General features: G+C 47.5%; 1 protein-coding gene across 2 annotated transcripts in view; it reads right to left on the bottom strand.

Annotated features, from left to right (window-relative positions):
• Lrrc8c (leucine rich repeat containing 8 VRAC subunit C) overlaps positions 1 to 16,774 on the bottom strand; it is a 90,674-nt gene that overhangs the window by 19,699 nt on the left and 54,201 nt on the right. For both annotated transcript variants that reach the window (XM_029545256.1, XM_021210519.2), the window contains one exon: positions 9,881 to 10,022. In XM_029545256.1, the coding sequence (XP_029401116.1) occupies positions 9,881 to 10,018 (138 nt within the window). In that variant the 5' untranslated portion in view covers positions 10,019 to 10,022. The remainder of the gene's footprint in view (positions 1 to 9,880; positions 10,023 to 16,774) is intronic.

Genomic DNA, 16,774 nt, shown 5'->3' with positions numbered 1-16,774 from the left:
TGGCTGGCTTATTTCCTGTTGCTGGCTGGCTTATTTCCTGTTGCTGACTGGCTTTTTCCTAGGATCCACCTTCTCCTTTGCTTTTCAATAGCACCCTTTTCCCTTTAAGCTTTTTAGTTGGTATGTATCTTTCCAGCTGGTACGCTTAATTAATTAAAATTAAGCAATTAATCAATACATTCATTTAATCTTGTTTCTGAGACAGGTTCTCATATAGTCCAGGTTGGCCCTGACAGTCTCGGTGTCCAAGGCTGCTCTTGAACTCTCATCCCTTGTCTCAGCTTTCCCAGTGCTGGGATTACAGAGTCAGCCATGCCTGACTCCTACGTATGATTGTGTGCAGTGAGACCCTGGCCCTAGGGATGATGGGTGAATTGCTTTTACCCCACTCGCCAGTGTTTGACAGAGAACAGGAGCCTGAGTGTTATTCTTAGCCCGTCTGGAACCATGCAATGCCATGTATCACATCACATATGAATGCTAGGTATTCCAAAGGATGGGACTTATAAAATGCATATAATAAAATATATGGTTTCAGCAAAGAAAGCGAAACAGGAAGCAGCAGCCTCATGCATCGTAGGGGATGAAACGCTTCAGACAAGCGAGAAAATTCCAAGCTGTCAACTAAAGTGCCTCGGCACTGCAGGACCTCTGATTCCTGAGGGGGGTGGATACAAGAGTCACTAGGGTTTGGGGGTTGGAGGGTTGGGAGATGGAGAACATGGAGGAGCATGGTCCCAGTGATGAGGAAGAGTGGATCTGATATGAGAAGACAGGGATCTCACACCATCTTGAGGAGAAATAAATAAAAAGGGTACCTCCTCCCGTGCTATAGCAAACAACCCCCTCTCCTCCAATCTTCCTTTTACTTGCCATCCATCCCTCACTAGGGAGCCCAGGCCAGCTTGCGGCTTGTACCAGTCCTCCCATCTCTGTCTCCCAAGTGCTGGACCGACAGGCGTGCACCACTACACCCGGCTGATCCAGACCTTTAAATATTAGCTTTGAAGGATTTACACACACGAAAACAGCGGTAGAGACTAATCACGTGATGAGTCTCCTTGGTCCCACATGGAGAAAAAGCATAGTGTTCTGTCAGTGTACATTGTGATCTGAGGGAAAAGAAGTTGAGAAGAAGCATGACAAAGCATATCAATCCATAACAGGGAAGGGAAGGGTGGTGTCTCCACTCACTGTTCAGCAATGGATGCTGTCAGAGGTTGGGATAGCCCCCAATTCTTGCCCAAACTCGCGAGAGAGGGGCAAAAGGTGACTCACACATTACTTTTGGTGCCAGGAACGCACTGCACTTTAAATAGTCACCTCGACAGAACAAGAGAAGCAAAGTCCCAGGCAAGAGGACGCTTGAATAAAGCCCAATGACAGAGCTCCCCACTGCCACGGCAGATGAGACCTGCTTGCAGTACTGATTTCACAGCCGAAATGATTTTTACTCAACACTCCTCAAGTCCCCGGGTACCATGGTAACACAGATGCAGCATGTACAGAGAAACTTTATATCTTGGTGAGAGGTTCTCAGGAACCCCGCCTGGCCTGGACATAGCCCAGGCTGGTATGGATGTAGTCTAGGCTAGTATCAAGTTAATGGTATTCCACCTGCCTTAGCTCCTATGTGATCCTAGCCCGAGCCACCACTGAGCCACGTCCAACGAGGTCTTATCTTCAACCTGCTCACTGGTGCCTCCACCATCTCCCCAGAATATTGAATTTCACTTTAAATGAAGGCCCTGTAAGGACTTCTGGGCTCCACCTATAGCAGAAGTGAAATCCAGAGGCCACCACGCCAATGAAGCCTCTGACATCACTCCAGAGTTTATGATTTTTTGCCTGGACTCTCTGTATGCTGCCTGTGAGCATTCTCACCAAAGCTATCTGCCATGGTTCCACAGAGAAGTAGAGAATTTTCCATGTGCACCAGAAATCAATATGCCCTTCAACAAGCTCAGCTGTGTAAATTAATACACGAACCTGTTGGCCAGTTTACCCCAGTGCTTGGACTAAACCCACCAAGAAATTTTTTTTTTTTATAAATCATCCCAAGTCATTGAAATAATTCTCTTGTGGCTCCCACCCCACTCAGAAAGCAGGAAATATTTTTCCTTTGTAACAATCACAGGGCAGGTCCCCAGGGCTTCCAGGGACCTTGCATCCCCCCAGTTCCTGTTTCTGGTTCTTAACTGCTCACTCTATATTTGTAGCAGGCTGCTGCCTGTAGGCTGTTGTGGATTTGGTTATAATAAGATAACCTGGAGTCACTGAGCAGAAATCTAAAACAATCTGATTTTTCCAGGAAGTAGCGTGTTGACCTTTCAGGATTTGGTCTGTTTTATAGAGTATGTTGAGTTTTTGAATAGCGCTGTTTATAGCACAAGGCTGGGTGTTTACTCTGTGGGTCCTTGAGGGTGCGTAGCTGTCTGGGAATAGGATATGCACACTTCTAGGCTCTCTTGGCTTATGAAGAATTGATACTTGTTTCTTCTGTGGCCTGGTGTCACGTAAGGAATGCTCTTTAAACATAGTTTTTTTTTTTTTTTTTTCCTGCCACCGTAGTTTTGAAATAGCCACTTGCTTAGAAATGAATAAATATTTGTCGGATGAGTAAGACAAGAAAGTTGGTGCTAACTTTTGCATTTTGGGGTAAGAGCCTAACCGATTCCCCTTTTATAGATAATGACTTCCCCCCAGTGATTTCAAAGCGGCACTGTGTTGCACCATATGAAAGGTACATTGTAGCGAGAGACAAGCAAGCGTGACCCGCCACAGAGGAGGTGGTGTTCAAGGCACTTAGGCTGCTGGGTTAGTGATCCATCACCGATCAGTGGCCCGGCTACTGTAGTTTTCAAACCTAGGAACAAACTTGCTTGGTAGCTAAGGTCTAAGAATGACTGCACTCTCCTTTACTAAGAGGAATATCAAGGCATAAAGCATACTTTAGGAGTTTTAATATTGCTGCGGTGATGCGAAAGGAATGTGAGCCTCACAGAGAGTTCTTTGTATCTCAGGAGCTATCAGTCACTAGGCCAGCTTCAGAGGGTTTCTGCAGCAGAGCCCAAGCAGGAGCTTACACTCCTTTCTCAAGGAACAGTATGTCCACTGCAGTGTGACTCCGGGGTGTGTTTAAATTGTTCTTTAATAATTTATAGCAGTTTTCCCTCCCTTGTTTCTTTAATGGAGAAGCTATTATCTTGTAGCAGGCAACGGTGAGCAGCTTTAGATAAACTGAATCTGTATGGTTGACATTCTGTGACTTCATATCCCCCCACTACCCTTATATCCCCATTATCTCTCTGCACTTGTTTTTAATATAGTTTTATACACTAAAGTCTGGGTGTGTGCACCCTCTGCCCCTATAGTCTACAACAGTGTGTGCGTGAGGGGTGGAGGCTACACCAATGGTTCTCAACCTGTTGGGTGCAGTCCCTTTGAGGAGTCACATATCACATGTTTACATTATGATTCATAACAGTAGCAAAATTACAGTTATGAAGTAGCAACGAGATAGTTTCATGGTTGGGAATTGCATGGGTTCCACAACACGAGGAACTGTATTGCTGGGTCGCAACATTAGGGAGGTCGAGGACCACTAGGCTAGAGAGAGAGGGCGTTAGCTGGTCTGCTGCTGCCTGTACGCACCCCTTAGCTTTAGGACAAGCTGCCCCAACTTCTATCCTTCCAAATCCGTGTCTGAAAAACAGGATTTGGTCTTGCTTCAGGCTCATTCTGGGAAGTAATGAAAGTCCATTTGGATTCTAGCACAGGTTGTCTCTTTACATGATACTCTACGGCAGTGCACTTAGCAGTCTAACTAAGGGAACTCTTCTACTGGGTGCCACAAACAGGATTCAGACTCTTTCCAACTCTGCCCTCAAACGGCCTCCAAGCCTATCACTGTGGGTTCTGGGAGAGCTTGTTAAATATTCACACTGTCTTCTGCTTAGGTTGATATTTATTTCCATTCCCATTGTTTGAGAATTCCCTTGCTCATTCATCTTCTCTGCAGGTTCCTAACTCCCAGTGACTGAGACGCCAGCACCACCGTGAATATTCTCATGAGACAGTGAGGTGCACGCCCCAAAACGGCATTTGATTCTCAAGCTCTTCAGACTACTGACACTGGGGTTTAGGGCTGTGATGTATGTTCTATTCCGTGTCTAGCGCCCCACACGGTGCCTGACCATTGCTGTCATGCAGATGCCTGTGAACTGGACTCCCTGTCCAGCCTGAGTTCAGAGCCCTGCAGACTTGGTGACTTGATACAGTGTTCTCACTTCTCGGAACTGTAGTATCTTAGACTACACTTTCTGTATCTAGACCGCTGGCATCGGATTCCTTCTCAAGGGCTGTAAAGGTGGAACAGCATGTAGGAGAGGTCGAGGGTGGTTAGACTATCTGATGTGAATCATGAAAGCAGGGTGGGTGGTCCTGGGGGTCCTCCAATGGCTTCCACACCACAGAGACAGGGAGTGCTGCAGACACATGACTCTAATGATGTAACAACAAGGAAGCTTAATGTGTGCTTGACATTCTGCCCCTCCCCCCCAGTCTCTTCAGACATCCCTCCTGAGTGACACCCACTAGACACACTACCTCTATTTTCTTTATTGAGGAAGGTTCTCCTACAGCCCAGGCTGCCCTTGTACTTGTTACATAATCTTGAATGACCTAGAATTTCTAATCCTTCTGCCTCTACCTTCCAAGTGCTCGGGTGAAAATTGTGTACCTGCACGCCAGGTTTACGGGGTGTTGGGGATGGAACCCACAGCTTTGCGCCTGCTAGACCAGCATTCTGCCCAATGAGATAATCTGCAGCCGCACTGCAGACACCGGGGCTGACTTCCCAGGCCTCCCTTGCTCAGCCTGCCAAGCCCTGGAATATGGGACTGTTGGGGAGTTCCTGCCCAGTATCAGAGCTTTACACATTCAAGAGGAAACATGCAGGCTTCCTGCTGACCCAAGCACCTTCATCTAGTGGCCATTGCTAATCTGTTCCCTTTCTTAAAGCCCACATGACACTACTTCCTTTGGTACCATTTCCTGCTGTCCACAAACATGTCTCTCTGCAGACATGTCTCCTTCTATACCACGGGGAAACTAAGCTACGAAGACTCATCTTCTAGTGCCCCTTCCAAACAAAAGCTTTATTGTTCCCTTCTGGTAGGAGATGCTCCCAGCCAAGAGGGGTCCTGCCCCAGTCAGTCAAGGGTGTGTCCTCTACTAGACCCACTGTGCCCTTCCTTCCGGTGTCAGTGTTCCCTGCTACCTAAGCACTCAATATCACAATATCTGAGTGGTCAAGCCTAACATGCTAGGTCTAAAAACTCAGAGACAATGCCATTGCTTTTTCTCTCAGTTTTAGCATCCAATCATCCAGAGACTCTTGGTGCGCTTCCCTAAATACATCCATGACTGCTGTTTCCAACCTGGTTCGAGGCACCAGATTACTGGCTTTCCCAGCAACCAAGCCATAGATGTTCTGGTCCTTTGCATTTGTACTGTACATTCCCTCTGTCTCCCATGTGAAAGTGCCTCATTCCCCCTCTCTCCTGGGAGTTATATCTAGACAAATGGAAGCTGCACAGCCGGTACCTAATTTACGAGACAGACTCTCACTATGTAGCTCAGGCTAGACTGGACCATGCTACTTGGGCTCCTGGTCCTTCTGCCTCCTGGGTGCTGAGATTGTAAGCACACCATTTTGTCTGGCCTCACTGGTTTTCCACAGCTGCAGTGGTCTAGTTAAAATACCACCACATGGGGTGTGGTGGTGCACGCCTTCAATCCTAGCACTCAGGAGGCAGAGGCAGGTGGAGCTCTTTGAGTTCAAAGCCAGCTTGGTGTACAGAGCAAGTTCCAGAGCAGCTAGAGTTATATAGTAAAGCCCTGTCTTGAAAGGACCCAAATAAATAAATAAATAAATAAATAAATAAATAAATAAGCAAGCCACTTCGTGAAATCCCTCTGCTCAGAATGGTCTCATGTGGGTCCTGTCTCATTTGAGCAAAGTCACCTTCCAGACGTTGACCAAGCTCTACATGGCCTGGTTGCTGCTGCAGCTCAGGAGCCAGCTTAACCTTTAACATGTCAGGGAAACCCTTGTTTGCTTGGGTCACAATCAGGGGTTTACCTTGTATCCAAACTTATAAGACATTAACCCCACACGGCACCCGGATCCCTGACAGTGCTAGAGCAGCTGCGAGCGCGCACGGCTGCACCGCGCTTTGCCCTTTGGGGGGAATCTTCTCCGCTGCAGGTGGAGTGGTCCACTCGGCTTTCTGCATACTTCTCCCCACCATCTTGTCAGACATATAGGACAGAACGGAAACTGTACCTCTTGGTAGCCAGCAGACACAAGGGGCATGCTTACACACAAATGCTTCCCCAAATTTCAGAAGTCCATCTCCATGGCTAGTGACCAGGCAATCGTTGCCCAGACAAAGCCAGCCAATCAGCGCTGACTTAAATCATAAGCAATGGCGCCTGGTAACCGAGTTAAAACCCTCCCTGTACCCAGTCTCCAGGGGAATGGAAGGATGAAGAGAAGTCATAAAACTGCCAGAAGTGAAGGGCCTAGCGCCCCATGTCCCTACAGCCTTGTTTTAGCTTTTAGCCGGGAGTGCTCCAGCCACGTGGCCTGTTCCAGTCCATCCACAACCCCTTGGACCAAAGCCACACTTCCAGACTTACTCTGAAGTCTCCTCCCACCTGAGTACCTTAGTTTTCTTTTTTCTATTGCCTTTCTTGCATTCTAAGTTTTCCAAGAGTTCCCTTTTATCCACCATTTCAATGCCTGCGGTTTTGGTTGCCCACAGTCGATTATGGTCCTAAAATATTAAATGGAAGTTTCTAGAAATAATTGATTCATACATTTTTAAATTGCTCTCCGTGCTGAGTAGTGTGATATTAGTCACTTAGTAATTGTCTTGGCTTTTAGGGTGGCCGTGGGGGCATCTCGGCACTTGCCTTCCCGTAACCTGTGGCTTCGGAGCATCAGGAGTGGGGATCTGGATAGATTGTCAGCCCCAAGAGAAGCCTCGATGTAACAGGGAATGAAGAAGAGACCCACGGTGGCTGATAAGATCTGTGTAATTGAAGCATCCACATTGGCCACGTCCTTTCTGAACACTGGAGGTCTTGGAGTGGTTCTGTCCCCCAGTGTACAATTTACTCACTGGTTTTACTTACTGTCTTCCTTCCTTTCCCTGTAGAGTTTGGGAGACCTCACGCTGTTTGTAACATTGCTTTTCTTTTTTAGCGTGTGTGCTCTGGTACGACCTGCAGTCACAGGACAGTCTTCTGGAATCACTACTCTCCCTCCACCATGAGGGTTCTTAGAATCCGAGTCCAGTGGTCCAGCTTGCTAGCAAGTGCCTTTGTGTGCTGAGCTGCCTTGCCAGCCTGGGGCTTTTTCTCTTTTATTTTTTACTTCCTTCGTTGGTAATTCTTAGTAGAACAGAACCCGGTATACGGCGGCGTGTTATTCAACAGTTATTCTATGTATGAATAAATCTATATTTTCCCCTCTGGTTTAGATGTTAGCTTCTTTATGGTATTCTTTTCTGAGTGAGTGTGGAGGAGGGGAGCATTTTTTTTTTTTTAAACTGGGTTTCATGTAGCTCAGGCTAGCCCGAAACTCATTTTATTGATGAGGAGCACATTGATTCTGCTCTGCCTGGTTCCAGTTTCCAATTCCAGTGCTGAATTCCACCAGGCTAGGTAGCAAAATGTGTTTATGGCTTCAATGAAGCCCAGCAAGTGTGATATCAGGGACTAGGAACAAAGACTCCGGATCCAAATGGCTTCGGTTAAAACAAGGGCTTTCCTACCCACTGGGCAACCTTTAACCTCCGTGTGCCCAGGATAAGAACAGCTCCCATCTTAGAGCTGGCAAGAGGAAGGAATGAGCTCATCACAGGGGTGAAGCGTTCAGAAGGCTGACAGGCAGGCAACTTCCTCCAGGTGTTCTCCCTGAAGGTTCCACCCACCCCAGCCTCTAACTTCCGTGCACTCATCCGACCACTGAAACCGAGCTTTCTTTTTCTTTCTTTAAAGATGTATTCATCTTATGTATATGAGTGCTCTAATTGCTTGTACACCTGAATGCCAGAAGAAAGCATTGGATCCCGAGTTACAGATGGTTGTGAGTCACCATGCAGTTGCTGGGAATTGAACTTAGGACCTCTGGAAGTGCAGCCAATGCTCTTAACTGCTGAGCTATCAATCCAACCCTGCCACTAAGATTTCTACAAGTCCAGATGTTCCTTTCTCTCCTTGGTGAGTTAGTGGAGAGTTGCCCACTGTTGTTACCCACAGCTTCCCTGAGCATGGGCCCCTCCTGTTCTCCTGACCTTACAGCTCCTGTCTCTCCTCCAAGAGCTCTTAGGTGCCGCTCCTGACATCTTTCCCCTCAGCACCTTCTCCCTGGGTGATTGCACTTAGAAGCACTGTGCTGACGTCTACCCTGATGACATCCGATCTGAGAGTTTCCCAGCAATGCTGTGTTCTTTTTCTTGTTTAGATTCCTCTCCTCTCCCAGTACCTTCTCCCTCCACTCCAGCCCCCACCCTCTACTTAGTCCATCCTCCAGTTTTTAATGGGACGGTTACCTTCTTCTCGTTCCTCTGCACTTCTGTGGAACTGGCATCACGCTAAGTCTTGTCTGCTTGCCTGACAGCTTAGTTCCCCTCAGCCATTAGCTACAGACAGTCCCTAGGTCCTTCAAGTGTGGTGCCTGGCACAGTCACAGGTGTGAATGTCTATCTGGATTTGATATATGTACACATGACTTCGATACAGAATGCATTTGTGATCGAGTTACATTTTAATTCAGTACTAAACACTGAGTACATCTTGGCATCTCACCAAAATATCAGAAAAACTTCGGCTCAGGCGGGAGAGGCAAAGAAAGGCTAAGAGCTGTGTTGGACGACGGAGGTGGCACACTTCAGTGTGAAGGTAATGATAGACGAGGAGCCTGTTTTGATGTTAATGGCATCAACCATCACTTGAATAAGTGGCTTCTCTGAATTCCTCTAAGCTCAGCACCATCTGTTTTTGTTTGTTGGTTTGTTTGTTTGTTTGTTTTTGAGACAGGGTTTTTCTGTATAGCCCTGGCTGTCCTGGAACTCTCTTTGTAGACCAGGCTGGCCTCGCTCGAACTCAGAAATCTGCCTGCCTCTACCTCCCAAGTGCTGGGATTAAAGGCACAGCACCATCTTTTTTTTTTTTTTTTTTTTTTTGGTTTTTTTGAGACAGGGTTTCTCTGTATAGCCCTGGCTGTCCTGGAACTCACTTTGTAGACCAGGCTGGCCTCGAACTCAGAAATCCACCTGCCTCTGCCTCCCAAGTGCTGGGATTAAAGGCGTGTGCCACCACGCCCGGCCGCACAGCACCATCTTAACAAGGAAGTTTAGCAAATGAGTTTTCAGGCTCCCTGTCATGATTTCCAGCACCACATACAGATAGAGAAGACTGCTTAATGCTTTTTTTTTTTTTTTTTTTTTTTGGTTTTTTGAGACAGGATTTCTCTGTGTAGCCCTGGCTGTCCTGGAACTCACTCTGTAGACCAGGCTGGTGTACAACTCAGAAATTCGCCTGCCTCTGCCTCCCGGGTGCTGGGATTAAAGGTGTGTGCCACCACGCCCGGGTGTGAGACTGTTTAATGCAATGCCCCTGCCATACAGCCAGCTCTCCTCTCTCCTCCGTGCACTGCCCACCCCCACCCTATACAATGCTGGAGATTGAACCCAGGGCCTCACGTGTTCTCGGCACGTCCCACCAGTAAGATGCATTGTCAGTCCAGAAGAGGTAGATCTTAAGCCGCACTGCTCGGATATCAGTCCTCCATGGGTCGGGCACTTACCTGTAAAGTACATCCAAACACTCCGATCATCAGCATGGCCACCGAGAGGTAATCCGTGAACACATCCCACCACGGCTTCAGCACCCGGAAGGCGGGCTGCTGCTCGGAGAACTGCCGGAACTCGGTCACCGGAATCATGTTTCTGAGAAAGGAGAGAACTCTGTGAATTAACTTTTCTTTGGCTATCACATAGGACCTTTTTTTTCTTCCCTTTTTAAAAGCAACACTGGAGATGCTTTTGTGAACCCTTAAGAGCAGGGTCTTCTGAAGCCACAGGGCTGCCAAGAAGCAGTTTTCCTCACAGGTTGATGGGCCAGCAGCTGAGGAAATGAAGAGTCCCACACAGCTGGGTGACTGTTTGGTACGCAAGCTCCCTCTGTGCTCCTTGGATTTAGTCACACCCAGATATTTCCTGGATCCTCAGTTCCCTCAAAGATGCTACGGAGACTGGGTCTGTCTTTCGAAATGTCTTTGCTATGTCTTGGCATCCCAGGCTGGGCTGTGGTGTACATGCTATTTCTGTATCCATTGTTACTGCTTCACTGGAACCTATTCGTGAGTTCTTCGCTTATTCCTCAGAGAATAAAAAGCACGTGGCTACATGGCCACCGTTTTTTAGTGGATGGTGTGTGTGTGAATGTGTGTATGATTTTATCCTTTTTTTTTTTTTTTTTTGCCGAAATGCATGTTTCAATTCCTTTGTTTCTTACATGTCACGTTTCACTGTGGATCTCAAACATACGCCAATTTTCCCTTCTGAGAAATCAGTTTGCCCTGCAGACTTGCTACAGTTTGGATAAGTGTTCCCCCGAGGCCACACATTAATGTAGGCGCAGCCGCCAGGCTGTGGTGCTTCTGAGAGAAGGAAGACCTTTGAGAGGTCAGGCCCAGTAGAAGGAAATTAGGTCACTGGGAGTGTCCCTTGAAGGAAACACCTGGAGACCAGTGCTTGCTTCTCTCTCAGCCTTTCTACCGTCACACAAGGAGTAGGCATTGCCTGCCATGTATTCCTGACTAGAGGTAACCCCATGCAAATACCCCAAAGCAGCAAGCAAGCACACGATGGGTCCAAGTGTTGAAGACCACGAACCAGAAGAAACCTTTGACTTTTATTGTTGACTTATCCCGGGTGTTTGTTACAGTGACACAAAATGAACATGGAAGCCCTATCACTACAGAGGTCACAGCTGAGCACGCAGAATGAAACAGGGCATTATGCTGCCCCTCCCCAAGCCCAGGGACTGTGGGAAAGGAGGAGGGAAGATGGGCGGAGCGCTGTCAAGTGCTGTTTTCTTGATAGTACTTGGAGTTTACAACCGTGAACACATGAATACCCACACATGACCTGAACAAGACTAGGCCCTAGAATATTCCACTGTGACCTGGGACAGGGCTTTTGAGGTCCATGTCTGCCTGGGGAGCTTTAGGAGTTAGTGGTTGCTAAAGAGGGATGCAAAACCAAGGTCCTCTGTAAGAAAACCAAGTGCTCTAAGCGCCAAGGCACCTCTCCAGTGACTCTCCCAAACATTCTAAAAGTGACCGATATGTAGACAAGAGCAGCTGCATGCGCAGGGTACAGCTGAGGTTCTGGGGAAGAGAAATGTTCTCATAGCCTTCAGTGGGACCCCGGACTCTGGTGAATTTGTTGGTGCCGTAGCTTTGGAAAGTGTCATAATGTTCTTGCTTGCTGCTTGTTCTGTCTTGCTGCTTTACAACTCTTTTATATGTGTTCTGTCGTTGTTGTTGTTGGGTTTTTTTTGTTTTGTTTTTTGTTTTGAGACAGGGTCTCTCTACACAGCCTGGAATTCACTATCTAGACCAGGCTGGCCCTATACTCTATACTCACAGAGTTCCCTGCCTTGGCCTCCGCAGTCCTGGGACTAAAGGTGTGTATCACCACGCCCAGCTACAACTGTTTCTTAATAATTTGGACTTCACTATTGAGTTTATTCTTTAATAGTGTTGGAAATTTCAGCCCTCTGCTCTTATCCTCCTGTCTCCTTATGCTCTTATGACCTCCTGTCTCCTTACATGTGGGCAGCTTTTGAAGCCATTTTTCCTTCGTACCAAAACACGATTCCATGCTAACTCCCCCAGGCTGCTCCCACCAGCAGCTTCTTGAGAGCTGAGCCTATTGTGTCATGTCTGTCTGTCTGTCTGTCTGTCTGTCCTAGTTTGCCTTCTATAGCTCTGATAAACACCAGGCACAAAGGCAACTTGGGGGAGGAGAAAGGGTTTATTTCTCTGGCATGTCCTGATCACAGCCCATCTTTGAAGGAAGCCAAGGCAGAAACTCAAGCAGGGAAGGACCCTGGCGGCAGCAACTAAAGTAAAGCCCATGGAGGAACCCGGGCTGCAGGTTTGCTCCCATGGCTTGCTCCTTTATACAACCCATGACTACCAGCCCAAAGGTGCTGCCAAGCATAGTGTGCTGCCTAACTCATTAATCAAAACTCACCACAAACCTGCCTATGAGGCAAGCTGACGGAGGCAACCCCTCCCTCAGCTGACCTTCTCTCCCCTTGGATGACTCTAGCTTGAACCCCGTGAACTAACCAGCGGTGTCCATATTTCAGGCAAATCACTCAAGCTCCACCGACCACGTCAGTCATTCTAGAACCCAGGGCTAGCTCACACCTTTGAGCCTTTGTCTCAATGAAGCATGACAATCTCAACTGCCCTCGACATGTCGTCGTCCCCTGTTGGACACAGCCGCAGACAGGCTGTGATTTCCAGGTTCTGTGTGGCATTCCTGTGAGCACCATCACTGCTGCACACGGAGGAGCTCCGAGCCATTGTTGGAGACATAGATGGATTCAGATGCTCCTTCACCTGGGGCAGCAGCGTGGACAGGGGTCACCATGCTGCTGAGAGACCACTGTTCTTTCGTGGGTTTGGTTGTCTCCCAAGTTCCTCTAACCTCCGAAAGAACTGGGCTCCAGCAGCAGACACTTTCAGGAAGGGAAAATGGCACCATGGAGTAGTAGGATCTCAGTGTTCATGTTCTCCCTCATGGTCAAAACAATGGGAGTCCCAAAGTATGTGTTACTCTTTTAAATATCTAACCTTAGAAATGGAAAACAAGAACTTAAAAAAGCACCTATTCATTTGTGAGAATGAGTAAACATATGATATACAAATGTTGGTTGCCCATGAATGAAGTGCTCTTCATGGAAATCAAAAATGAAAAGATTGATTACACTTAACACAGATTATGGAAAATCAGATGTTCAAAACATGAAAAGAGGGCATTATTTTACATTTCTGCAGATCTCTCCAATACCCACATATCGCCGACGTCTGGATTCCCAGGCCTGGGTCTGAAGTCAGTGCTGTGACATGCTGTTTGGATTAGATCGCATGAGACTGAACACAGACTCACAAAGGTATGAGGTCAGAAATGCAGAGGCTATGTGAACTGGCGGGCTTTTGTGTCAAGTGGATATTTATTTCTGAGGCCTTGACTAGTGACAGCATGGACAACAGGGAGGTAGCAATGTGAGTGCTTCTCTGGAGCTCCCAAGGCAATGGGTATCAGCGGGTGGGTAGGGGGCTAGAACAGAGCAGACAGAAAGGCTCGAGCTTGATTAAGGGTGAGCTGCTCTCGCTCCTGGAGGTCACCCAGCTGCAGGCCCTTTTAGCAGCCAGATGTAGCCAATGGAGAGGCATCAGCTGACCAGATCACCAGGGTTAGGGAGTAGCCCTGACTGACAGGCTGGTGTAGCCAAGAAGGCAGACAGCGTTCTTCCCTCCATTTAAGCCAAGCCAGCTCCACTGAGTTCATCGGCGGTGGGGAGATGCAGAGTCTCCACGGGGTGTCCGGGACAAGGAAGCCAGCTATTAATAGGAGCATATGGAATGTTTTCATGGTCATTAAACCTAGGTAATGTTTTACTTTAGTATCTTCTTAGTTACAGACTTCTGAGATCAACTGACGCTTGACTGGCATAAATAGCGATGGGCTGTTGAGAATTCCATCGAAGTTAGCTAGCTCTACAACTGCACTGTGTTTCACAGGACGGTGACCTTGCTTTGCTGTTCTGCCAATCTTGTGTGAGAGGTTTCCTTGTGAGGCTGGAGAAAATGGCACAGCAGTCAAGAGCAGAGCCGATCTTCCAGAGGACGGTTCCCAACACCCACAGGGTAGCTCCCAAATGTGAACTCCGATTCTCAGGGATCTGATGCTGCCTTATGGCCTCCCAGGGGACTGCACACATGTGGTGCACATACATCCTTACAGATAAAAGACCTGTACCACACAATAAGCAAAAAACTGCCATTATACAGAGGGCACAATGCTAATTTTTGAGTGTTTTCGAGGTCTAGAAAGCTCCTTGAGGAATATGCATGTGTACCTAAAGGAGCAAAGTTGAGGAGGGAACAGGGCTAGCTGGAACTGTGAAGTTCTTGGGAACTTTATGGTTTGGTAAGGCCCAGATGAAACCCAAAGATGTGATTGGAAAATTCTGTGACGGTCAATATTAAAGAGGGAGCAAACGCTTTCTGTGTGGGTGGGAAAGGATTCTCCCTTAAGCCACAGGGTTGTCGACTGAGGATCCCAGTGTTCGGACTGGGTCATTTTCCTAAGAGTTGTTGGACAATGAGACCCTAGAGGCTCCCAAGGGATAAAGGCCACCCACACTGCCAACAGTGCCGTTGGTCACTTGCCATTACTGGACCTTATTGCTATAGATAGACATGTCATGCTTCGGTTGCAAGTTTGGAGAAATCCAGCTGGGGTTGAACCCTCCCTTGAGGTTAGCTTTTATGGTACCAGGATGTGCTACTGAAGTGTCTGGGGAAATAATGGCTCAAAGCACAAGTCAGCTGGGTATTTATAGGCATTGAAAGCTATCTGAGAGGCACACAAACATATCCACCCAAAGGAGCAGGGTTGGGAAGCCACCTCAGACAGCAAAAGGATGCAGGGCCCAGGAGCCATGACGTGTCGGTTAGTGCAATAGTGGTCTCCTTCCTTTCCTTTCTTTCCTTCCTTCCTTCCTTCCTTCCTTCCTTCCTTCCTTCCTTCCCTCCTTCCTTCCTTCTTTCCTTCCTTCCTTCCTTCCTTCCTTCTTTCCTTCCTTCCCTTTCCTTCTTTCCTTCCTTCCTTTCCTTCTTTCTTTCCTTCCTTCCTTCCTTCCTTCCTTCCTTCCTTCCTTCCTTCCNTCCTTCCTTCCCTTTCCTTCTTTCCTTCCTTCCTTTCCTTCTTTCTTTCCTTCCTTCCTTCCTTCCTTCCTTCCTTCCTTCCTTCCTTCCTTCCTTCGTTATTTCTTCCTTTTCTTTTTTCTTAAAGAGATTTATTTATTTATTTTATGTATATGAGTACAGTGTAGCTGTACTGATGATGGCTGTGAGCCATCATGTGGTTGCTGAGAGTTTGAATTCAGGACCTCTACTTGCTCTGGTCGATCCTGCTCGCTCCAGTCTAAAGATTCATTTATTATTATACATAAGTACACTGTAGCTGTCTTGAGACACAACAGAAGAGGGCACCGGATCTCATTACAGATGGTTGTGAGCCACCATGTGGATGCTGGGATTTGAACTCAGGACCTTCGGAAGAGCAGTCAGTGGTCTTACTTGCTGAGCCATCTCTCCAGCCCAAAATAGTGGTTTCAAGTGTTATGGATGCAGTCAACATTGGACTTAATCCCCATCTACAGGGGGAGATTTCACACCTGGTTCTGTGAGCTTTGTCAGAGAGCTGGGGCTGAAGAAGTCACAGTTGTCTTGTTAGAAGAATATGATGTACTACTGCCCAAGGCGTTTTGCAAACATTTTCGTTTATGCTTGTGGGTTATTTCCAGTGTCAGCTTCCATTCCAGTGTCTTTCCATTTCTCACCCCCCTGCTTTCCTATGTTCTGTAGGAGAAGGACTTCCTTTGAGACTCACTACCAGCCTCAATCTGGAGATGGGAGACATAGGGCAGGGTGGTTGGGTACCCAACCGGAGTTGGAGAATAGTCATGTCTGTGTCATCCCCTCCAAGGCTCAGCAACTGTCATGGAGCAGAGGGGTGGAAACTGTGAGACTCCAGTCACTAAGCCAAGTTCCAGCTTGAACACCTCAGAGTCCTGCAGCTTTCCGTGTCACCATATGGTCCTCAGTACAGCAGGCAAAGGTGGACAATAACCTCTACCAGTCAAAAGGAGTGTGTGAAGCTGCTTACAAAAACAAAACAAAGCGCTACGTTTGTCAGTGTTTACTTATGAAGATTGCACACACCCCCTCTCCCCTTACACACAAAGGTACCTTTGCACCATCAGCGACAAAGGCAAAAGACACGTTGGCATTATAAAATGTTGACCTTGTTGTGTCACTTACAAAGTCTGTGCTAGTGGAGTTCCATGGACCAGCAAGGCAGGTCCTTATCCATAGTTTTCCTTTAAAAGGCAAGGATCTGGAACGCTCAGCAGGTTAGATTCCCTGAGCCCCAGGCTGAGCTGTCTCCTGAGCATCATGCTTTACTATGGGGAATAAAGGTGAACTAAGGAGCCAAAACATACTGTGAGGCAAGTGTTTTCCTTGCTGGACCATCTCCTTTTCCCTCCAAGGAAGACATTTTTAAATGATTCAAAGGAGTCAGATGCGCTAATTTTACACACACAAACTTTTACAGTCTATGCCTGCCTCTCTTTCACAGACGCCCGTGTGTGTGTCTTCTTTGAGGATGCAGCACAATGGGGGCACTGTGGAGTGCTGGAGGAGAGGATATGCTTAGCCTGCTTGGAGTTTTAAAGGCCACTTGGCTCATAATGCACTCGGTGTTCGCCTCTTGAGGTTATCACTCAATCCTTTGCTTAAGAAACACTGCTAAGTGGGGCGGGGGTGACAACTCAGTCTGTGTGGTGTTTGCTTTGCAAGTGTAAGTGTTCCACGCCCAGAAGTCCCGTG

The sequence above is a fragment of the Mus pahari genome, chromosome 13, assembly GCF_900095145.1.
Source record: "Mus pahari chromosome 13, PAHARI_EIJ_v1.1, whole genome shotgun sequence".
NCBI classification, from domain to species: domain Eukaryota; kingdom Metazoa; phylum Chordata; class Mammalia; order Rodentia; family Muridae; genus Mus; species Mus pahari.
This window is presented reverse-complemented; position numbering and strand designations above follow the sequence as displayed.